Here is a 24,070-nt window from a genome sequence, read left to right on the forward strand (position 1 = left end):
CAGCATTATGAAATAGCTGATCAGTACTAGAAAACCATCTGGTTTAATTCCCAAGTCATACAGTCCTAAGAGTTCACAGGGATTGAGATTATCTAGTCCAATATTACTGCCAATGCAGAAATTCTCTCTGTAAAACCTATGGAAGCACCAGCAACCCGAGACCCTCAGGCTGGAGGCTCTAGATGGCAGTTCTATATTGGCTGTAAAATGTGCTTTTAGTGTTTAATTGCCAACCCTTAATCTTACGTTGTTTTTAGGAAAACACAATAACTCTCTTCATAAATATTTATAGTGAAATTCACACATGCTTAGCACCCAATTTGGGAGTTAATTTCTTTGTTTGAAGTATAAGAATGATAAACCATCAGTATAAATTCCTCCATACTAGACAAATAGCTCCTTGAAGGCAAGACCATATATCTTGTAAATCTTTATTTCTGATGGAAGCAGAGTACCTTGCTTATATCAGGTCTGCACATTTTTTGAATAATGAATGAATGAATTAGTGAATTAATGGACTGAAATGAAATGAATGACTGTATTTTAAAACAGCATATTAGCTGATTTCTTTTTTTTTTTTGCGGTACGCAGGCCTCTCACTGTTGTGGCCTCTCCCGTTGTGGAGCACAGGCTCTGGACGCACAGGCTCAGCGGCCATGGCTCACGGGCCCAGGCACTCCGCAGCATGTGGGATCTTCCCGGACCGGGGCACGAACCCGTGTCCCCTGCATCGGCAGGCGGACTCTCAACCACTGCGCCACCAGGGAAGCCCTATTAGCTGATTTCTTGCCTAAACTGTTAGTTCAGGAGGGAAAAAAGAACACTCAAATATCTGAAATATTTCTCTAAAACTTTATTCTAAGTTACTCACCTCCCTGTTACTAAGGTGTACAGTTTATGCTGTGTGCCGTTATTAGTAGACCTGCCCATTGCCGGCAATGGACTTTGAGAAAACCCATTTCCTGACACCCCAAAAGTTAAATTACTCTTTTCAAAACATACCGAACTCCCAATACTTGCAGAAGTATTACATGCACCATTTCCCCATCAATCTTTAAATCTGAACTTAAGTTATTAATCTACATCCGTGGATGTTAAAATGAAGTCATTTTAACAAATTATGACTGTACAAATCAAAACATCGCTAGCTAATATTAGACAAAGAGTATTTTACAAACACTACATTACATATTACCTTGCAATCTGAAACTTACATTTTATACTTGTGTAAGTTTATTTTAGATAACTGAAACGTCACAGAATTCAATGGCAAAGTTTAAAAAATTTAGTTCTGTACATTAGTTCCAACTATCTCTATTTTACAATCTATAAGGCTCATGTCATAGTTCAGCACCAAAAAGATCTACAAAACTGTCTAACCAGTCTTCTTATTTATTCCATATGATGGTTTTTGTTGGTTTTTTTTTTAAGGTGAAAGTCTGAGAAAATGCTTTATATATCCTACTTCCAGACCTTGAGAAGTGGGATACTTTTTGGCTGGTCATACTATGTAAAAACTTCGGTTGTACCTTTTAATTTTCATTGAACAGATACAAAAACCAAAATGGATACTTACAACGTGAGTTTAGGTTGTCAGTCTTTAAGTTGAATTTATAACACTGAAGCATCAGAAATAACCTAATAATAATGCCCTGCCCCTATCCTCCCTTTTTGTTTTAAATTTTTAAAAGGCAGCCATAAAAATGTTTTATTTATTCTTCAAAATAAGGTGCAAAGAAGGATTGCAACCACCAACTTCCTCATACACAACTCCAATAACATCTCAATGTTGTTCCGCAAAATACACCCTGAACTGAGTCAGGAGCAGACCTAGAGCTACATCCGTCTGGTTTTCTATACCAGACGTCTGCTCAATGCCAGCATCTCTCTGTTCACAGAGGTCATTACAGTAACGCATCACTGCTGGCCTGGATTTAAAGCAACGGTTTTTAGAACTAGTGTAACTGTCCCAACTCTTCTCCTTCTTTAGGATTCATAAATTCTAGAAAAAGTATGTCTGTCTTGCCATTTTTAAACAGGGTTTGTGCATATCTCATTAAGACCACATTCCTTAAACCAGAAACTTTTTCCAAAAACCACAGGAACTTTCAGTAATCTTGTTTGTTCAAAGTATAAAATTCTTATGTGTTTAAAAAAATTAAAATTGGAGACTAGTACCGCTGCTTTCTTCACCAGAAGTGCACGATTCATCACACTACATTTAAAAACTAAGCTTCATGCATACAAATGGCCAGAGGGGTATGAAGTTTTACAGAGCCCTTAACATCATTCGAGTACATTAAGCATTGGCTAGACCACAACAGGAAGCATGTTAGGAAACCGAGCAAAGAGACTTTCCCAAGAACACGATAATTTTCCAGGCTCCATGTCAGTCACATAAAAATTTAAGCAACATGTAATCCTTTAAAATTGTCCCCAGACAACCCATTCCCCCAACCGTTCCCATACATACCCCCCCACCCTGAAGTCCTCCACCTCACAGAAGTATCTTAATGCTCCCCGTTACTGATGACAGCTGCTTCAGGTTCTGCTGCCGTTGCAGGGAGTCTTGGCACTTTCTTAGCAGGGCTTGGAATATGCTAAAATCAGAAGAAAAGAGTTGTTGCCTCTTAGCGTTTTCTTTAAGGAAGAGTCAAGTTGCTAATTAAAGTTCTAATAGGAAAACTGATAAGAGGGCAACTTTAGAGAGGCTTATGCTCAATATATATTCTATATAACTTTTCATGGAGGGAGCTAAAGATCCATTCTTTACTTTATGGTGAATTTATTATACAATTATCCATGTAGCAAGAGAGAGGAAGGCCACGGAGATCCACCATACCCAGTATTTCACTTGTCACATCTTGTGTTTGCAACTCAAACACTTGTGGCTCGACTTGCTACCTCAAGGAGCAAGACTATGCATTTAGCAAATTTGTGATGAGTGGATAAGATTAATAACTTCAAAGTTTTTAAAGTCCTCAGTTTGAAGCCTGGCTCTGACCCTGGTTAAGTCATTTAACTTTTTTCAGCCTCATCTCTAAAATGGGCACAGTATCATTTAAGTCAAGGGGGTTCTTATAAGGATTAAATTTAAAAATTAAATTAATTAGAAAATGAAAAAAGGGGCTAGCATGTAACAGGAAGTCAAATCATAGCTATTTCTGTTCCTTCTTGACAACTGGAGACAGATTAGACAGTGGGCTGAGAGAAGCGATGTGGGGGGCTCAACACCCTGCCCCTACTTCCTTTCTCACCAAGACACATACCACAGGTGAGCCTTCTCTCTAGATCAGTTTTCCTTTAAATTCTGGTATTGTTAACAAAACCTCGTATTTACTGTGCACTTAAAAATGCGAATCAGGGCTTCCCTGGTGGCGCAGTGGTTGAGAGTCCGCCTGCCGATGCAGGGGACACGGGTTCGTGCCCCTATCCCGGAAGATCCCACATGCCGCGCAGCGGCTGGGCCCGCGAGCCATGGCCGTGGAGCCTGTGTGTCCGGAGCCTGTGCTCCGCAACGGGAGAGGCCACAGCAGTGAGAGGCCCACGTACAGCAAAAAAAAAAAAAAAAAAAAAAAAAAATGCGAATCATTTAACTGCAAAGCACTTTATACAACTGGAAAATGGCATAGCTAGAATCCAGTACCAGAGCCCTGGCTCTGAATCACTCTGCTTCATTGACATTCCTTTAAGTTGCTAAATCTCAGTTAGATCCCCTAGGCCCTGAGATCTGGGGATGGAAGTTTCTTACCCTGTCAAAGCCCAAGACCAAACACAACGAGCTTTCTTTACCTCAGTTGCTGCGCTTGAATGCACAAGCCCTACGCCTTCATCCAAAGTGTCATCATTTGGAGAGGGGCGCCGAGCGTAAGTTCTTCTGTGCTTCTCATCTACTCGAACTAGGTACCATGTTCCTTCAAAGAGTGAGTCTATGGAACTCTGGGGAATATAGCTGACTAAAGGAAAGGTGAAGAATGTGAAAAATTAGTTATGACATACAGCTCATCTGGTAATAAAACTAAAGATAAAAGTTGCTATTTCCCCATAATTTTCACCAACATCAGGTATGTACCGAATACCGCCTGGATATCTGGACATACTAATCTGATACATAACATGTTTAATGTTATTAGAGCCCTCCAATAGGCTTCTGGGTATGTATTAACAATTTAATATTTTTACCCAAGTGATGAGTGTCCTCTCGGAGCTTCATGTTTTCAGCAAAGATATCTGGTGCCACGCAAGTTCTTGAGTCAAGCCTTGATTTAAGATCACATAAGCTTGCTATTATTTTATCAAGAGCAGACCCTAAAATAGCAAATAATTCCAACATTAAAAGACTAAAAATAGCATGCCCCAAAGCCTGAACAAAATGTTGCCAAACGAAAAAAACAACTTTGCATTTTTTCAGAACTACTGGCTATTGTTTAGTTAAAAGATAAGCTGTTATTTATTTGGCACAGCTTCCGTTGACCTCTGACTAAACGTTTGTTCCGTATCAGCCAGCAGACAAGCTAGGAAACAGGTGGGATTTGAAACTATAAATAACTTGTCTACAGTCAACCTACAGTACAGTTTTAGAGTAATGCCAAGTCTTCCATCAGTTTTTCTCCATATTTTTGCTCCTCCCTGCTCAGGGAAGGCACAAAAGTGTCCTTAAATACAGCTAAGACCATACCCTTATAAACATTAGACAACTCAGTAACTAATTAAAGTTCTAATAGGAAAACTGATAGAGGGCAACTTTAGAGAGGCTTATGCTCAATATATATTCTATATAACTTTTCATGGAGGGAGCTAAATATCCATTCTTTACTTTATGGTGAATTTATTATACAATTATCCATGTAGCAAGAGAGAGGAAGGCCACGGAGATCCACCATACCCAGTATTTCACTTGTCACATCTTGTGTTTGCAACTCAAACACTTGTGGCTCGACTTGCTACCTCAAGGAGCAAGACTATGCATTTAGCAAATGCCAACAACAAGAAATGACCTGGTATTATTCACTCATATGATCAGACTCAATCATTGTTGTGAAGACTCAAAAGCCACCTGTCTTAAATAGGTATACTTCCCTTTCTCTACCTACGTCCCCTGGCTACATATCCTTTAAAAATGAGATAAAAGAGAAAATAAAGTTACTTGCCAAAGAAGGAAAAGTCACACTATGTCATTAAAAAAAAAGAAGTTTCAGCTGATTATACATTTTTTTTCTGACTTGGAAGGAAGGAAAGATATTCTGACTCAGACATAATCCTGCCCTTTACCCAGTTAAGGCAGATTTTTGGAGAGTATGTTGAAAGAAGTAATGAAGATTAAAATGTCATAATCATCTACGGGACAGATTCAAGCACTCACTTGAGAAACCTGCTAAGTCAACCTTACCACAGTAGGCTCTCAAGACATTCTTGTTGAAAGACTCAGCATGTACCTGGTGTGGCATCTTGTGTAACTTTGAGGGAGTACAGGGTGGCAGCTAGACCAGAACCATAAGAGAACACACCAATCCTCTTTCCTGCCAGCTGCTGAGGTGAGTACCTGTGTAGGAGGGAAAAAAACATTAAAAAGTTTAACTGATCCAACTACAATGGGTGGAAAACCACGAGTTGGAATAAAATTCATCCTAAGCCTAGGGATCTAACCTAAAGCTTTACTATTACAGTAAGCTGACTGAAAACAAGAATTCTCATCTCTCTGGGAATGATGGGGTTTTTGAAAGTTATCATGTCCTAATATAAGTTATTTGCCAACTGGGGTTCAACTGTAGGTCGAGAAAAATAAAACCAGGACTTCCCTGGTGGTGCAGTGGTTAAGAATTCACCTGCCAATGCAGGGGACATGGGTTCAAGCCCTGGCCTGGGAAGATCCCATATGCTGCAGAGCAACTAAGCTCATGCACCACAACTACTGAGACTGTGCTCTAGAGCCCGCAAGCCACAACTACTGAGCCCACGTGCCACAACTACTAAAGCCCACACACCAAGAGCCCGTGCTCCACAACAAGAGAAGCCACCGCAATGAGAAGCCTGCGCACTGTAGACCCCGCTCGCTGCAACTAGAGAAAACCCGTGTGCAGCAACAAAGACCCAATGCAGCCAAAATAAATAAATAAATAAATTTATTAAAAAAAAAAAAAAGAATAATAAGGCCATGAGAACAATAGCCAGGAAAGCAAGTATGAAATTAAATACTCTGGAATAATTGTAGCCTCATCCCATATCTCCTTCAAGTCAATAGACAATAGGCTAGAGAGCCTGGAAATAAAATACCATTCTGCGACCTGCCACCAACATGCCTGACACCAGATCTGGTCTTAGAAATCTAACATCTCCGAACGAGGGGAGTGAATCAGCAGAAATTTATACTTACTGTGCAAGAACAGAAGCAAGGGAGCCATACACTGAAGATGTGTACATATTTCCATTTTGATTTGACACCAGCAAAGATGCCTTTGTTTTCTGATTGAAGAGTTCTGAACTAGCCTTCATAAATGCCTTTTCTACATCTCTATCGAAGTAGGTATCTTCTAACTTAACATCCCTGAAAGATTTAGAAAAAAGAAAATCTTGCAGTATTCAAAGACTGTATTTTTATTATATTACTTAGTGGACCTAACTATAAGTGTGTATGATTCTGATTTCCCATTTATTAAAAACCAAGTAGCAGTATGCTAATTGCTAGGTAAGATATAACAGTTGTACATATATGGTCCTTTTTCTGAAAGGTTTTTTTTTTTTAATCAAATTAGAACAACATAATTCTAATGGGTTAATAACCGCTAAAGCTGTCATCACCAAACAGAATATACTACTATTTGAAGTCCATAATAATGTCCATTTAGTTAGAAAAGTCACATTGTAGGAGCCAAGTCTTAAATAGTTGAATAGAATTTTATCAGAGGGAGAAGAGACACAGGAAAGGAGAAACAGAATGAGTTTAACAGGTATAGCATACTAGGAGGCCCTAGAAGTGGGGAAAACGTGGAAGGAATATGAAAGCAGATGTCAGCAGTGGCTATGTGCAGGATGGATATGGGCACAAGGGCTTGGGAGAGGCAGGGAGAAGAGTTAAGAGGCTGCTGTATAAATACAGGCACTTGTGGGGCTATGTTATCATGGTGACAATGGCAACAGATCTGAAAGGAGGAAATCAGAAAATCTGAGTAAAAATGACTAAAGAATTCATGTAGGTAAGCGACCCCCTCTCTGGGACTCAGCTTCTTCATTGATTACATAAATACGTTAGACAAGATGACTTCTCTTGACTAAAATTTTCATGTCTGTACAAATATTGGTTTAACAGATATAAAAAATACTCTCACATAGAAGGGAAAATATCATAATTCCTCTTACCCAAAGGCTTCCAGGCCACTATAGATACTATTTTTATCTCTGTTCTGGTCATTAAGGAAGTCATTTAGCAACATCCGAGCTACAGATTTCTGAACCAGTTTACAATAGGGTGAGTGGAAGATCATGAAACCAAAATCATTCAAGGTGAAATCTCTATCATTTCCCTCTGAAAGAGAAATCCAAAGAAATTATGAAATTCATTTAAGCCACTAACTTTTGAAGTTTGATTTTAGAACAGGGCTGGGATGTTTTTATATCTTTAAGCAGCAACCAAAAATACACTGTATAATGAAATATCTCTATATTTAAAAATGGTTATCAAAAAGACATCTAGAAATAGAACAATACACACTACTGTATTACTGGTTTTCAAACTGAACTATCACAACCCATTAGTGGGTTGTGTAATCAACTTAGTGGGTCAGGGCCAGTATTTTTTTTTTTTTTTTTTTTTTTTGCGGTACGCGGGCCTCTCACTGTTGTGGCCTCTCCCGTTGCGGAGCACAGGCTCCAGACGCGCAGGCTCAGCAGCCATGGCTCACGGGCCCAGCCACTCCGCGACACGTGGGATCTTCCCGGACTGGGGCACGAACCCGTGTCCCCTGCATCGGCAGGCGGACTCTCAACCACTGCGCCACCAGGGAAGCCCCAGTATTTTTTTTTAACCTTAATAATTAAGAGGTTTTTGTTTGTTTGTTTTTGTTTTGTTTTTAATGAAACAGACTAGAGTAGAAAATAGCAAACTGTATAACCCACAGCATGGGCAGGAAATTTCATGACACTTCGGTTTCCATTTAACTGCACATACAATGTAAAGTATACTTTTTACTGTGGGTCCTAATAAAAAGTTAGAAAATCATTGTATTGTTAAATACTGGCAAACAGTATGATATTTTACATACTTCAAGAATGCTTCTTATGCAAAGCCACTATGTTACCTAATATCTGTTATTGAATATTATTTTTACCCCTCTCTCACAAACCCTATAAAGCAAAGTTGGACTATGGAAAAAGCATACTTTATATGATACTGTGTGTTTTAATAGCATTAATTCAAATACTGTCCTTCTCAGTACCTTAAGAACTTTCTCAGGGTTAAAGATGGAGACTGATGATGACACTAAAAAAGCAAGTATGAATTCACAGGTCAAGTGCAAAAAGACTATGTGGGCAGGGGGATCACTTCGGTATAATTTATTTTCATTAGAGTTTTCTTCGGATCACAGTTGCAAACTAAAACCTTGTGAGAATACCTCTCTCAGAATATGTACAAAATTCAAGTTACTTTCTTTTACCCTATTTTTGATTTTCTTACTGGGGGTAAGTCATCCTAAGTATTTTTATAGAAATACACTACATTTGGAAAGTCTACCTGTTCTCTTAAATTACACATTCCCAGAAACTATGGGAAAACTATGCTATTTGGTGGGTGAGAAAGAAATGGTTTAAGGAGACACTAATGAAGGATGCCCAAGAAGTAGTTTCTCACTAAAGACAGTCAGCACATTATACTGCCCTCACCAGATACCAAAACCAAGGAAAATAGATAAAGCCCACCTTTCTGCCACTGGGCATAGATCTTCTTGCGGTAGACAGAATAGCAGCGGTCTAATGCACTGAGGTAGCACTGAATGGATAGTTTTCCATCCACTATAGGATATTCAGAAAGCATATCAGGCTTGTAAAAGTCATAGGCATGTTGCATATGTGTCCCACGAAGTCCTATTAGAACAAAAAAGAAAGAGGTCCATGTATCTCTGCCTTCTGATGTATGTTAGGAAGCATACTGCATCATCTGGGAACTTCCCTTTAATCTAGTCAACTCACTACTCACAGAATAGAAGTCACAAGGTGAAACCAATATGTAATTCAAATGAAACATAACAATATCCATGGACAGGCCTAAGACTCTTTTGATATACAACATTTTATGCAAGTTTCATATACCTAACCAGGAGATCGTAACTGCTCTACTGAACTGAAAACAAATTATTGTATGACTATGGGTAAGTTACGTCTCCCAGTTATTACTTAAACCCTACTTATACCCATTTTACTCCTCTGTAAAGTGGGGATGACATCACTTACCTCATACAATTGCTATGAAGAGTAAATATGATAACACATAAAGCACTTAGCAGGTAGTGCCTGCATTTAATGAACACCAAGTACTAGCTTCTATTTTTGTTTTCAAATTTCTCAGCATATTGTACAAATAAAAAAAAATGCTTTCCCAGACACTCACCTCGTTCAAAAATTAAAGGAGCATTAGGCCCAATTAGCATAGCAACAGCTCCAACTCCACCTGTAGGTCTAGCATTTCCTGTGGCATATACAGCAATATCCCCTGCAACTACCATGGCATACCGTCCTGAAAAATATTTTGTATTAGTATACAAGAATGTGATCAACACTCTCAACATCATACATAGAAACTGAATCTGTTATATTTTCCCAGAATATCCTTTCCCCATCTTTGGTAAAGAAAAAAAATATTCTGACTAAATTTTGATAGATAATTTTGCCTACATGATAAAGGTAACCAATTCATAATTCAGATAAGCTGAAAGTCGTAGCTAGCTTTCTGAACATGTTCAAACAAGCATAACTGGTAAGTTTGCATATGGCATTAATTAAAGGTCATTTGGGCGTTTTCATCTTCAAGGAGAGTTTCTTTGGAATAATATGTAACATACCATCCCAAGAGCTGGACTCAATCCAGTTAACAGCATTGAAGACAGCAGCTGTGCCTCCATAGCACGCATTAGTTGTGTCTATTCCTTCTATATCTGTATTCCCAGACTCTTCAAAGAGCTGCATCAAATTCGTCTTCACTGACTTTGATTTGTCGATGATTGTCTCTGTTCCAACTTCTAGCCGCCCAATGCAATCATAAGAAAGGCTATTTCTCTCCATAAGATTCTGGACCACAGTCATGCAAAGAGAGTTGATATCTTCTCTATCTGTGCAGAAGCCCATCTTGGCCTGGCCCAGGCCAATAGTGTACTTTCCAGCATCTACACCATCATATTTTTCCAACTCTGCTTGATCAACATATTGAGAAGGAAAGTAGATCTCAAGGGCAACAATCCCCACATCTTTTGGCCAGCAGGCTTCTGCGTTCAAAGGAAGTGACCCAGGCATGGTGTAAGAACTTTAGAAAGAAAAACAGAAAAAACATTGCTGTAGATTATAGGTTGCAAATTGTCAAGTTCAAACTTGAGAAATCAACATTGAGATTTTCATTATCACCTAAAATATTAATTTCTAAGTTTAGTTTACTTAGGGAGTCAATTTTAATATGTGGAAGTAGTAATTATAGTATGATAATTATTATTAGTATGATAATTATTCTATAATGGAGTTATTATTAACTCCATTATTATTTAAAATTATCATCTTTTAGGGACTGCCCTGGTGGTCCAGTGGTTAAGACTCTATGCTTCCCCCGCAGGGGGCACGGGTTCAATCCCTGGTCGGGGAACTAAGATCCTGCATGCCGCAGGGCAAGGCCAAACAAAACAAAAAAATGATCATCTTTTAGAAAGGCTTGCAATTTATTCAGAGCTGGATATATTTAGATTTAAAATATGATTATTAGAAGTAAAGAAAACTCAAATAAGATTCTTCTATGTTGTAAAGAACTATAAGATAAAATACAATGACAATTTAGTAATATGGCCCACAAATCAGAAGTCAAGTATCTGATCTATTCCTGGCCCCTCAAAAAGTTTTTAAAAAGTCATTCATTCATTTATCATAGGTATATTGGTTATTCATAGCTATTGACTTTATGGGACTTTAAAACTGTTAGATCAAACAATATTGCAGTCCTTATTGATCTAAACAATACCAGTAAGTAGAAAAGCCACACTGTCAAGTCTACCATAGCAATCTACTCAAGGCCCCTGCTATTATAATCCCAGCTTTCCAAAGAAGCCTCCACCCAGAACCCAGATGATTAAAATTTAAAGCAAAGGCAAGTTCCTGGACCCATAACAGGTCAAAAGTCAATATGCTATACTTTCTACAGCTGGTGTATAGGCAATAAATGGTCATAAAATCACAAAGTTATCACTTAGCTTCTAAATCAGGCAAAAAAAGACCCCAAACAGATTCAAATTTGAAAACTGATAATCCACACACTATTTGTGTGGCATCTTAGGTAACACCCCTTAAAACAACCCTTTCTGTTTTAAAAAGGGCCTTAAAAGGTTGGACTGTTGCCACACTGTACACTAGTGTCTAGATTCATTTACCAAGAGTAAAAACAAAACAGTGCTAGCCACTTGAGAGTGTTGCTGTGGCCTATGGGTAAGTCACATAACCTATCATGATGAGCCTCAAGTTCCTTAGAGGTTGTATCAATCAGAAAAAGAGAGATTATTCTAGATATTTCTAACAGAGGAGGATTTAATACAAGGAAATGGTTACCAACTTGTTGGCTGGGCTAGAGAAGCAAAGGGGAGGAAGGTGGCTACTATCCAGACCCCATGAGCTCCCATTCCTACTGAGGCTGCCAGAGCTCCTGGTCCCAGCACCTCTGCTGCTGAGTTAGAGCCAAAGCCCCCCACTCTTGCTGCTGCTGCCACAGACAAAAGGCAAATCCTGTATCTATGTCATTTGTCCTCTGCCGCTCTGCCAACTCAGGTGTAGCATTAGGGATAATGAAATTACAGACTATTGCCATAGTGCGTTGCTAATTACTGAAATCTGAGAAAATACCTAAAGCAGAGAAGCTGTCCTTAAATCATGAGATCTACCTTAGCCCACAGGTTATCAAGGTATGAGTATATTAAAACCTGAGAAATAAGCACCTGGAAATATAATCACAAGATCTAAATCAAAGGTCTTAAGAAAATCTTCCTTCTAAATACAAGAATTTTTCATGAAAATTTTGTTTCAATTATTCACAAATATCCTGGGTTGCAACTGTGGATTCCTTACTGAGGGTCATAGTCAGAAAAGTTTGAGAGTCACCATTTTACAGTCACTGGTGCTCTGTGGAGAATGGATCTGAGTTAGGAAGCTGATACAGAAGCCCAATGAGATGTAGGTCATGAAATAGATCAATTACTACATGAAGAGCAAAGGAACAGCTTCAAAAAAATATGGAAGCAGAAAACTGGCAGAAATTGTGACTGACTAGATAGTAGGAAAAGGATGAAGTACTGAGGATGACTTCAGATTTCTAGCCTCCACTGTTTTATTTCTTGACAGAATCACTCACTGTCAGATACACAAGTGAACAGAGAAGCACCTCTCCACTTTGTCCTATCTTTCCCCTGTTCCATGCAAACCCATCAATTTTATGATAATCTAAACTTTGCTACACGGAAGTTGAAATGAAGACATAAAGGGACTATCTAATATGTCATGAGGCAGATTCTAAGTTTATAGTAAAATAGGTTAAAGTCCTCTGCATAGTCCACAGAAAAAAACTCAACTAGTGTCAAAAACAAAAACACAGTCCCTATACTTATAGAAGAACCCCTCCTACGTGCTACCCTTTAAGTCACCAAAGCAGAGGCAGTAGGATTAACTACCTTCCCAGCCTTTCCCACAAGGTCAACGTTTACATTCTTTTCAACTCTTCAAACCGCTCTAAACATGCTAAGGACAGTATAATTTTCCCTGGCTGGCCCAACAGCTTGCAGTGCTGTTGGAAATAAAATGGACAAATATATATATAATCTTCTGAAGATATAAACCAGTTTATGAAAAGCCAGAAAGAAGGCTTTAATTCCAGAATTACTCCATATTTGCCATAATCTAACTAGCTCTTATCAGTCACTGCTATATGGTACTTACTAAGTAAGGTGTAACTCTATTTTTAAGCCTCCTAGAGTTAAATAAGTGACTTGTTTCATTTGGGGGGGAAAAAAAGGGAGCTAAACTAAAATAGCACATACCCATCAAAGCGACTCATGAAAGCGAATCATGACTCTGATCTTGATGTGGAAAAAATTTTTACATTGTCTAACTCAGTCAACATTGCTCGTTCTCTGAGGACTTTTGACAGCCAAGGTGTTTTCATTACATTCCTGGTAAAACACCATCTAATTTGAAATATTTACCTTTTGGTTGAAATTGAGGGAGAGTGAGAAAAGTAGAAAAAAAGAGGGAAATTAATACAGGGAGTAATTTCCTTCATGGCATTTTGAACAACAAAAAGATTGATATAGTTTAGGGTCTATAATCTTCACTTTTAACTCTCCTGTGTGCGCTCTTATGTTGTGCTCTCAAATGTTCTCTGAAGTAGGCCAGAAAAATTAGAAAAAGAGAAAAAAAAGGCCAGCTAAAGACCTGGTATGTTCACATTATAGCATTAACTTTAGTCAAAGAATGATATATTCTGGTTAATTCACTATTCTAAATATCACAAAAATTTTCTAAATAGAATACAGTTTAAACATCTGACAGTTAAAAAAATTACCTGCATGTATTCTTAATCTTTTGCTGATAAAAACAGTACTTCATGATTTTTCAGAGCATTGTGTTCACAATTAAAAAAAAATCTAAGCAGGATAATGGGGATTCTGTATTTCCAATAAAAAGATGTAAATATTCTTTTTAAATTTCATCTTTAAAAAGGAAGAGAAAGGTACACTTTTACCACAGAACTCTGTAAACCTTCCAAAGCTATCTTCCAACAAGTACCAACAGAAGACTCCCAAGTCTGTTCTCCTAAAGTGAAGGCTCACCCCCACTGGTGGACAAAAGGAGCTCCAGGTCCTACTTCCAGAGTTGGCAAAGCAAGATAATATAGAAGCCTTGCCTTGTTAACAATTTCTGAATGCTTCCTGCACGGGAGGACACAAAAGGGACCAATATGATCCCCTGAGAATCTTTTAAATCTGTGAATGAAAGACAACTGGAGAAGGAAAAGGATAAAGAGAAAAAAAAAAGGCAAAAAAGCAGAGAAATCAGCTGAGGATGCTGATGCAAGGGCAGCACTTACCTAGCTCCTCAGGGCTCGTCAGGGAGGGACTTCGGCATCGGTCCCCAGAGCCTCCTAACTGAGCTCTCTGCCTCCATCTCTCCCCTGTCCTATGCTAACCTTTCTAAAATGCACATCCGAGCTTTGATAAGATGCTATTTAAAACTATTCCAAGTTTATCCTCTATTATTTAAAGTTAGCCTCCTCGCACTAGAAAGGCGCTTCTAGAAAGCAAGAAATGTACCCATTCGTCTTTGTGTCCCTAGTACCCAGGCCAATGCTTGGCATATGATGGAAGCTGGATGTTGAATAAATGAGACCCTACTAGCCTTCTAATCTAAAATTACTAACAACCATAGGAAATCATAAAACTGAAGCATGAAAAAAGCAGACTCATAAGAGGAGCTCCATGGTAATACAAGAAAGCAATAGCTGCAAATAATTAGATTATTGGTTCAAACACATTTGTAACCACTGTCCAATCTTACATAAACATTCAGTCTACAGCCCTGATGGATATCTCTCAAGGCTGTAATTCAGAAAGCACTATTGGCACACATGCTTACCTGTGATTGTTTCTGACTAAGCAGTTTATACGGTTACATTTTATTATCTAGATTTTTTTTCTCTTATGAGTGAACACTAATTTTTAAAATTAGTTTCTAGATTTTAAACATTAGTCTAATAAACACAAAATCAGACAGTTTCCTGAAGCATTATGGCATTAACTAATATTTAAAGACAAGGTATAATCCTATAATGGGTTTTAAGAATGTGTGGTGTACACAAATGGTTATTTGTCTTAGGATAAAAATTAAATTTCCCCCTTCCATTAGAAAGGAACACTTTCCTTTAGCAGCATGACAAGATGCCATACCTGTGTGAGGGATAAAGAACGGCAGTCTCCAGGTCTGTCACTCTGTTTCCTCCTTCAGGCACTAGGAATTTCAAATAAGAACCTCTTTTAAAGTCATAAATCACCACACAAATTCAAATAATGACTCCAATTCAAAGTGAGTTAAAATAAACATTTCCTTGTCCAATTACATTAAGTAGAACAGAGTTTGACTTTGCTTAGAAAAAATGGTACTTAAAGCTTAAAAAACTTTTTTCTCCTTATCTTATTAGCTCTTGCAGTGGTAGGTTCAGTCCTGGCAATGAACTGATATGAGTAGTTCATATCACTGATTCAGGCTTTAAACCAAATATGATGCTGGCAGAGTTGTAGTCTTCTTTACGAAATTAGGGTTTTCAAGAATTGGGGGAAAGGAATATAAATGAGTTAGTTGTTCTAGGCTAATAAAGTTCTGGAGTAAAGAGGCTTACACATTCAAGAGCTTGCTCTGCACTTGGGAGTTTGTGACTTGAACAATTTGTGCCTCTTTGAGCTTCAATTTCCTCATCTGTAAAATGGAGCTAATACCTGCCCTCCCAGTTCGTTGTGAAGGATGGTTGAGAAGATAAAATATGGGAATAATATAAAGCATTTACTATTATCCTAACTCTTAGTATTTTTCAAACAAAATATGTATCTTTCTAGCAAGACCTAATTATCTTCATTTATTTAATCTTACGCTCCTAGTTTTCAACATGGTCACTTTCACCTGCCCCAACCTTTCAGAAAGTGATTTTCCCCTCAGTGCTTGGTTAAAAAGGTAGGTATTTGATATCAAGACCAAGGAGCATTAAGCTTTATCATCATTTAAATTATGTGGAAACAAAATTATGTGGAAACAAAATGCTTTGGAGCATTTTCCTCAGTCCACCTGTTTTGAAGGGCTGTTACTTGAGACAATAGTTCCTGTTTAACGCAAACAATTAATTACCTTTGTTCTCTATTTAATTGTTGGTGAATATAGCATCCGCCCTTGCCTGATTAACTGGAGACTACCCTCAGCTGCTGTTAGCAAAGCTTTACTTCTTTTACTCGATTAGATCACTTAAGAGCTTAGAGACTTAGTTCCTTTCCCTTCATTAAGTTTACCACCCCCATCCCATAAATCGATCCTGAGGTTTGTGGGAAAAGACTTCCATATTCCAAAAAACCTCTGATTCCAGGATGATATATACATTTTGAGAAAATAACTTTTTGTTCCTTATTCTCTCAAATTATCCCTTTGTAATCTGCAAATTAAGCATTCCGTGGGGACTAGTTCTCACTGGTGGAGCGGGGCGGGGACATGATTCCTTCTTAAGTGTTGAGACTATTTAAATAACTTAATAATATTTCTTCTTGAAACCACATTTGCATATGCATTTGACACTATTTTCATCAAGGACATTTCTCCTGAACTGCCAATATTCCCTCTTTCAATTTTGATTATTTAAATTGGGGAGGGAGGTTAGGTGGGAAGGCAGCGAGAACAGGAGGGAGAAGGGAGAGAGAGAACTCCAGCGCACAAAAGAAAGCAAAGAAAGACAGAAGAAGAAAGAAGACTCACAGAGGACTGCCATGCTACTTAAGCTCTCAGGAGAAAGAGAGGCCTGGAGTCCAGGAAAGGAAATGGAGCAATAAATGCCACTTTGGAGAAGAGTCAATCAGAAAGGGATTAGGCTTTCCATTCTCTTCTGCAACTGCTAGGAGCGTTCTCTATCCTGACTAAAACAGCAGTGCCGAAGTCTCAAGCACGTCATCAGCTTATTTCTAACAGAAGGTCTTTTCAGAGCAAGTGATAGAGGGAAGCAGCGTGGCTCAGAAAGCAGTTTATGAATCACAAGCGGCTGGGCAGGTTATCACAAAGCATGTTTGGAGGAGACTCCTGAGCTGAAATATAGGCGTTTCGAGTTTGGCAAAGATTAAAACTGAAGAATGACAAGACTGTCTAGGGCCAACCAACTTTCTCCTGGGGTTTATTCAGTGTTCTGAATTCCTCTTTCTGGCTCCCTCGTTAGCCTTGATTCAAACAAATGGTCGGAGAAGTTCACCCAGTACCCATTTTGGTACACGATAAACCACAAGCAGTTACCTGCTGATCTTTTTCACTATTACAGGAGAGAAATCCGGGAATCCTTTTTAACTGAGAATGAGCCTTTCCTCCTTAGGAGCAAGCAAGCAAAACTACTGTTAGGAAAGCCTTGCCCACGCCTGTACAACTCTGGTCTAGTTCCCTAAGTAAAAATCACAGACACCCTGCCTCCCCACAGAGGGACTGATCTGCTTATCAGAGATTCTACTCATATTTCAAGGTCCTGTTTTAAGCTCCCTCTTCCAGGAAGGTTTCCTAGAGCTTTCTAATCAGGGCCCTGCACTCCTACAGCAGGTATGTCATTCACACCCACACTGAAGCCTTCATATTCTACTCTCAATGGAAAACTAGTTATTGGCAGTCTTCTTAAGAATACTGGATACTTAGCCTCCTATTGGGAGAAGGGCTATATTTTGATTCTTTTGAAATCCCTTTTAGACCTTGGAGTAAAGGGCACACAGAATTGCTATTTTTTGAGGGGCTGAATTTGGAGTTATAATTAGAGGGAAAATCTTTTAGATTCAAGTACTCAATAGCAGCAGCCCTCATTAGTGAGTTCTTTTCACTATCACTTTTAAGATGAGCTGCAGCACTAAACGGCGTCCAGAAGTTTAAGAAAATTGGCTTTCTACTGCTGCTGTTCAAAGCAAATGGTAGGTTTCAATTATTCCTTGAAAGACGTAAGGAGTTCAAATGGCATCAGAAGAGAACATTTGTCGGTCTTACAATCATTCCCAAATGCACACACGCCCAACCACGAACCCTGCAAAGATGAAGCCTGTGAGCTTTGGAAGATTAGCTTCTCCTCTACTGCTCTTACTACACTCAGTTAACAGCAAGTGGACATCACCACAAGCTAAGCATTAGGGTGACTAAATTATTAAGAATTGAGTCCTACCACCCTCACATTAGATTGGGTAACATGTTTTCAATCTAACATTTTTTATCTATACGTCTTGAGAAACAAAAATATCGCACCCTTCTATGATATTTGGTTTTCTTAATAGCCCAGCATAAAATTATGACTCTATATCCCTTTCCCAATGAAACTAAATAGAGATTCTGATATATAGCCCATCAAGCTCCTCCATCCACAACCCCAATGCATCTCCCTGCATTCAGTTCCACTGACTTACTACTGTTTTAAATAATGCTAGGGTACCCAGGAAACACACATTACACCCATATTAGGGTTTTGCATTTCCTGTGAGAAAAGCTATCTAAAATCTCAATCAAAAAAAATCTCAAAATCAATCCCACAGTTAAGAGAAACAAGATGTAAAAGCACCCTGGAGGAATATTTAAGAAAAAAACAAAATGAAAAAACAAGGCCCAGGATTAGTCTAACAGATGACGTGGCCTTCTATGGCCCTAAACATAATACCATTTAGCTCTCCCCATCGGAAACACCTTCTGAGAACTAGGGTTACTGACTAAACTAGAATTGAACTGAACTAAACTGGAACTGATTTACGGGCAAACTTACAAACTTAGGAGAGAGACCTACAAAGTTCAGACACACAGAAAAGAAAGTCTTTCTCCTTTCCCATAAGATATGCTATCCCTGCCCTCCGTATCCACAGAAAAATAACTGAAATTTTAAACATAAAGAACACAAACTGCCTAGATTTGGCACAGATACAGGTTAAGGACTTTCAATTAGCCTTCTAACAAATCTGTGCAATAAAAGTCCGAACTCCACCTCAGAAGGAAAAATCTGCTAACTATACGGGAACTTCCATTTGTCTCAATCTTGTCATTTACCTTGCCATTGTTTTTCATGATTCATCCCTGAAATAGAGCACATATTACTCAGCAGCAGCCAGAACACATCATCCACTGCAGCAGTTTGGCAAGAGCATCAGCAGGAGGGAAGAGTTGCAGCAGAGGTGAGCAAAGAAGCCTGTGATGTGCTAAACCAAGGCCACAGGGCAAGCAGGACCAGCAGGGCCAGCCTCACTTTACCTGTTGTCCAAATCTCTCTCTCCTCCAGGGTGGGTCAGAGTAATTCTTTCTCTACCACTGGTCACGGCAGGACACACGTTTTTCAAAGATTCCATATACCAAGCTTTGAAATGTCCTTGGTTCAACTCAAACCTATTGTGGGTGAAGACCCTGTGCTTGCCTGCCCATTACATCACCATAGCAAGTCCGGCTGGTCCTGAGGCTACTGGCAGGAGGGAGATACGGAATTTCAAAACACCGAGGAAACCTATATATATATATATCTTAATGGGCATTAAAAATATGGAGGCGGGAAGGTGGGAAGCAGGATCTGATATCTGAAGCAAGCACAGACCGAAGCAGTCAACAGCTCAAAGTACTCAGCCAGGTTAAACCACGGTTATGATGCTTTCTCGCACCTGAGCTAGGGACGAAGAGTAATGCTGCCCACCTCCCTTTCTCCCCGCAACTCTCTGTGGCAGGAGGACACACCCCCTGCCAACCTACAAGCCTCCATCTAAGCGTGATCTTCCCCATCCTTCGGCGTCCACCCCTAAGCCAAGGCTCCGGGAACACCCTGACAGTCCAACTTCTTTCTCGTCCCCCCTCATGTGGCGCCCCCCTTCCCCTCAAGGTGGTCACAGCCACTCCCCTGGCACCTCCAGCTCCTATGTCATCAGAAGCCTAGTCCTCAATGCCCTCTCTCCTTCTCCCCTCTGCGACTCGCCTGCCCACATCAGTGGCCCCGGCCCCTCCTAGGACCCACCGCGGTCGGCCCCAGGTCCCTGACAGGGGAGGCCCTACACGGCCCCCGCTCACGGTGCCCCATCCTCCCGAGCTAAGTCCACACCTCAGCCCAGACCCTGACGGAGCCGGAGCTCCTTCGGGCCTAGTCAAGGACACGGATCCGCTGGGCTCTCACCCTGCTCGCAGGGCCTCAGCAGCCCAGGTTTCTTCCTCCACTCGGGACACTCACCGAAATGTGAGCGGGCGGTGGCCGTGGAAAAGGAACGACCAACGAAGATACAGTCCACGGCGCCTCCCCTCCGCCACCAGCTTTATAGCCGCCGACCCACCAGACTCCGGCACGGCCCGGAGTCCGTGGGAGGCGGGACCGTGGCCCCAGTAGCCAATCGTGGCCGGCAGAGTAGGCCGGTAGCGCCCGCCTCCCAGCCCGGTTGCAACCAATCCGAAGGAAACTAGAGGCGGGCACTCGCTGGGGTTTTCCCTCGTGGCTGGAAGGGCGGGGGAAGGGGCGGGGTCAAAGCCGGAGGGCCGAGGAAGTGGGGTGAGAGAGTGACGTGTGGTGGCCCGAGAGCCGGCCTACCAATGACAGAGCAGCGAGAGACGGCGAGAGCCAACGGGAGCGGAGTGAGAGGTTCTCCGGCCAATTGGAAACCAGTTAGAGGAGATGTGAGCCAATGAGGCCTCCACGTCCCACCACTGGGGAGAGATGGTCAAGTGTGGAAGGCAAGTTGGTCCCTGCTGGAGAGTCTGTCAGGTTGCCTAGCAACCAGAGCTAGACTTCACCTGTAAGATTTCTGAAATACTTGATTTGAATTCAATCTTAACGTTTTCTAGTTTCCCAGAGCATCCAAGTGTGCCTGCATGACAAATTGGAGAATACGTCACCAAGAATTTGTAATTTTGTAAATATTCTAAATACCAGATTTGCAGATACTCAATACTGTCACCTCTATACAAGCTAACTAAACCTAAAACAGGATGGTTTGGGATTAGACACCAGTGAGGAGGGTAAAGGGCCTTGCCTAAGCAGGGAGTTGGTCCTGATTCTAGGATTTTTGCTAGCCCATATATTCTGAAGGAAGGGGCTCCATATGGCCCATTCCCCACTGTATTTTCTTAATATGAGGTAGTTGTCCAATAAAAGGTTGTTGAAAGAAGGAAGGGGTCCCATAATTCTCAGTGTAGCAAATCCACAAGATAAGCGCTGCCTAGTTCCCCCAGAAGATAGAGAGGAGCAATGCAAGCTGGAGGAAATCACTGAAACACTGTTTGGGAGAATCCAAAGGAGGATAATTATGGCCTTAAATTAGACTCTGCGTCATCTTCTCAAATAGAGAAACTGTAGCACTTAGCTTTGGTGGGAGATCATGAGAGGTTCAGAGTTGTTTGTATCTCTCTCCCCCTCGGTTTCATTATGACCTAGGAACGCTGTTGATAAGGGGTCACTGATGATTCTATGCATCACAGAACTACTTTTATGTGAAATTCATTATCCACTATAGATACTAACCTAGTTAGAGACATTCTCAGCTGGGAAGTGGCCAATCATATTGGCAATGGAACAACTGTGAAGTGGTGGCATAAGTTACTTGGGAGAGAGGACTACTCAATAATGGTTATACTCCACAATGTAGCTGATGACATTCATTCTGTTCCAGAATCAATGTCATTTATACCTTCATAAAGTAACTAGGTGACAAAGAGAAAGAGACCCTGCTTGATTGTGACCAACAGCAATTTTGAGGGGGAGGTTTACACATTCTTGGCATATTAGATTGCATTGAAAGGCAGTAAGGATAAACACAAGAAAGAAGATATAGCTTTCTCCTTAGAAAAAGATAGCAAATAGTTCCAACTCCAGGAGTACACAATAGGAAATAATTAGCTAGATAGTCTTGAGGAAGATCATTTTGCACAACAGGAAATTCCCACAAGGTACAGACTGTCTTTTTGATCAAATTAATCTCCAATTAAGCGAAGTGAGCATGGTTATTGGGAAGTCAAGCAACAGACAATGGAGTGGGTTAGTAATGAAATATAGAACAACTCAACTGAATTTTAAAAAACAAGCCTCTGTGATTCTGTGAAATATAATGGTAGATTATACCAGGCTACACAGATATGAGCTCTCCATGCAATTGAGGACAAAATACATATATTTACTTTGGTAGGGGCTGCAAGCATCTTTTAGCTACAATCTGACAGAAGCAAGTCATACTTGAATGTGCATTTTTAAGACATGTTAATATATATGTTTTATTACATTGTTTCTAAATTTAGTTCCAGGTAGTATTAGTAAAGCACTGTAGATGCTGTACATCAAAGGGAAAGTATAATTTATTGTTGTGCCCTACTTGGAAAGGAGCAAAAGTTTCTTAAGAAGCAGGAAGATGTAATGATAACATTTAGTATTATAAATTCATCCATTGAACAACCGTCTTCTTTTTACTCTGTGACAGGGATTGTGCTAGACCTATGCTGTCCAATAAGGCAAGTGCTAGCTGTAAATGGCTCTTGAGCACTTGAAAGGTGGCTAGTCCAAAGTGAGCTATACCGTAAGTGTAAAATACACACCAAATTTTAAAGACAGTACAAAAAAGGAACTATCTCATTAATAATTTTTATATGGATTACTTGTTGTAACAATAATATTTTAGTTATATTGGGTTAAATAAAATATATTATTAAATTAACTTCACCTATTTCTTTTTAGTTCTTAGTGTGGCTGCTAGAAAATGTAAAACTACATATGCAGCTCCCATTTGTGGCTCCCATTTGAGCTAGACAGTAGGAAGACACAGTTGAAAGACAGACTCTGTCCTTAAAGAGTTCATAGTCTAAAGAGTGGAGGAGAGGGCTTCCCTGGTGGCGCAGTGGTTGAGAGTCCGCCTGCTGATGCAGGGGACACAGGTTCGTGCCCCGGTCCGGGAAGATCCCACATGCCGCAGAGCGGCTGGGCCCATGAGCCATGGCCGCTGAGCCTGCGCGTCCGGAGCCTGTGCTCCACAACGGGAGAGGCCACAACAGTGAGAGGCCCGCATACTGCAAAAAAAATAAAAAATAAAATAAAATAATTTAAAAAGCACAATTAACGATTACAATAAAGTTCAAGGGCTACATAAAGAAGCATGCCCAAAAGACAATGGAAGTTCAAAGGAGGAGTATCTAGTCCATCCTGGTGGTTAAGGCAGGCTTTCCAGAGCAGGTGATATTCATTCATTTATCACATTCAGGAGTCTTTACTGAGCACTACTGTGTGCCAGGCGCTGTTCTAGGCTCAGGGGGGTTCTGTGTGGTAAACAAGACAGACACAATTTCTGATCCAGTCAAGCTTAGTTGATGAAGACTAAACATTATGTAAGAAAATAAGTTGAGGTATCTTCAGGTAGTGATAATACTACAAAGAAGATAATGCAGAGTAATGAGACAGACACTTACTGTGGGATGGGTAAGCACTCGAGGTGGTTAGGGGACTCTTACCATAGAACAGGTTTGGTGCTTGGCTCATGGGCTCAGCAGACCTCTTTTATCAGCTTGCTAGTAGCAAGTCCATCTCTGAGGGGTGCAATACACTAATCAAGTTTATGATGCATAAAATCAGAATACCAGCCTACTATTTATAATACAAAAGGGACCACAACACTCAAAGTCTACATGACCCAACCTCTAGATTAACTACACAGGAAATCAAGTCATCCTCAGAACACTGATTAGTAAACATGGAACTGGGAAGACATTGGAAAGACAGCTCTTTCATGCTATTGTGTTAAGATAACACGATGTATCCATTTCTCAATAGGATGGTCTTCCCAATAGGAGTGGAGATATGCCAAGGCCATAAGCCATCGATTGCCTTCACCCAGGCCCCTTTAAGACCGGCTTTGCTAATGAGACTAGAATACTTGAAATTTACTCCTAAGCTCTCTTATTCTGTGGACTGTGCTTAACTGGACACTGTTTTCATTTGTATCTATGAATCCCCTTTTCATGAGTCCATGGCTCATCCTCACTTCCAGTGCTCAATTCTCTAAACAAGTCAGTATAATCAGTCAGGTTAATGTCTAGTCTTGATTGCCTGAGTGACATTTGGTTTCTTTCAAGTAACTTTTTCTATCTC

At 40.1% G+C, this 24,070-nt stretch overlaps 1 protein-coding gene across 5 annotated transcripts; it reads right to left on the reverse strand.

Annotated features, from left to right (window-relative positions):
• Positions 1-831: 831 nt before the first annotated feature.
• On the reverse strand, positions 832-20,313 carry HMGCS1 (3-hydroxy-3-methylglutaryl-CoA synthase 1). 5 transcript variants are annotated; one of them, XM_081231980.1, is made up of 11 exons: positions 20,183-20,272; positions 15,174-15,234; positions 10,053-10,510; positions 9,602-9,727; positions 8,914-9,078; positions 7,357-7,522; positions 6,374-6,544; positions 5,436-5,542; positions 4,183-4,308; positions 3,793-3,956; positions 832-2,600 (listed from the first exon to the last, which is right to left on the reverse strand). In XM_081231980.1, exons 3-11 carry the CDS (start codon positions 10,498-10,500, stop codon positions 2,511-2,513), a joined length of 1,563 nt encoding a protein of 520 aa, XP_081088106.1. In that variant the 5' UTR covers positions 10,501-10,510; positions 15,174-15,234; positions 20,183-20,272; the 3' UTR covers positions 832-2,510. The 5 variants fall into 5 exon arrangements, with proteins under 5 accessions (XP_081088106.1, XP_081088109.1, XP_081088107.1 ...); XM_081231983.1 differs by having other exon boundaries at positions 20,129-20,232; XM_081231981.1 differs by lacking the exon at positions 20,183-20,272 and adding an exon at positions 19,228-19,382.
• Between the last annotated feature and the right edge of the window lie 3,757 nt (positions 20,314-24,070).

This window comes from Mesoplodon bidens, assembly GCF_964165515.1.
Source record: "Mesoplodon bidens genome assembly, chromosome: 4".
Taxonomy (NCBI): domain Eukaryota; kingdom Metazoa; phylum Chordata; class Mammalia; order Artiodactyla; family Ziphiidae; genus Mesoplodon; species Mesoplodon bidens.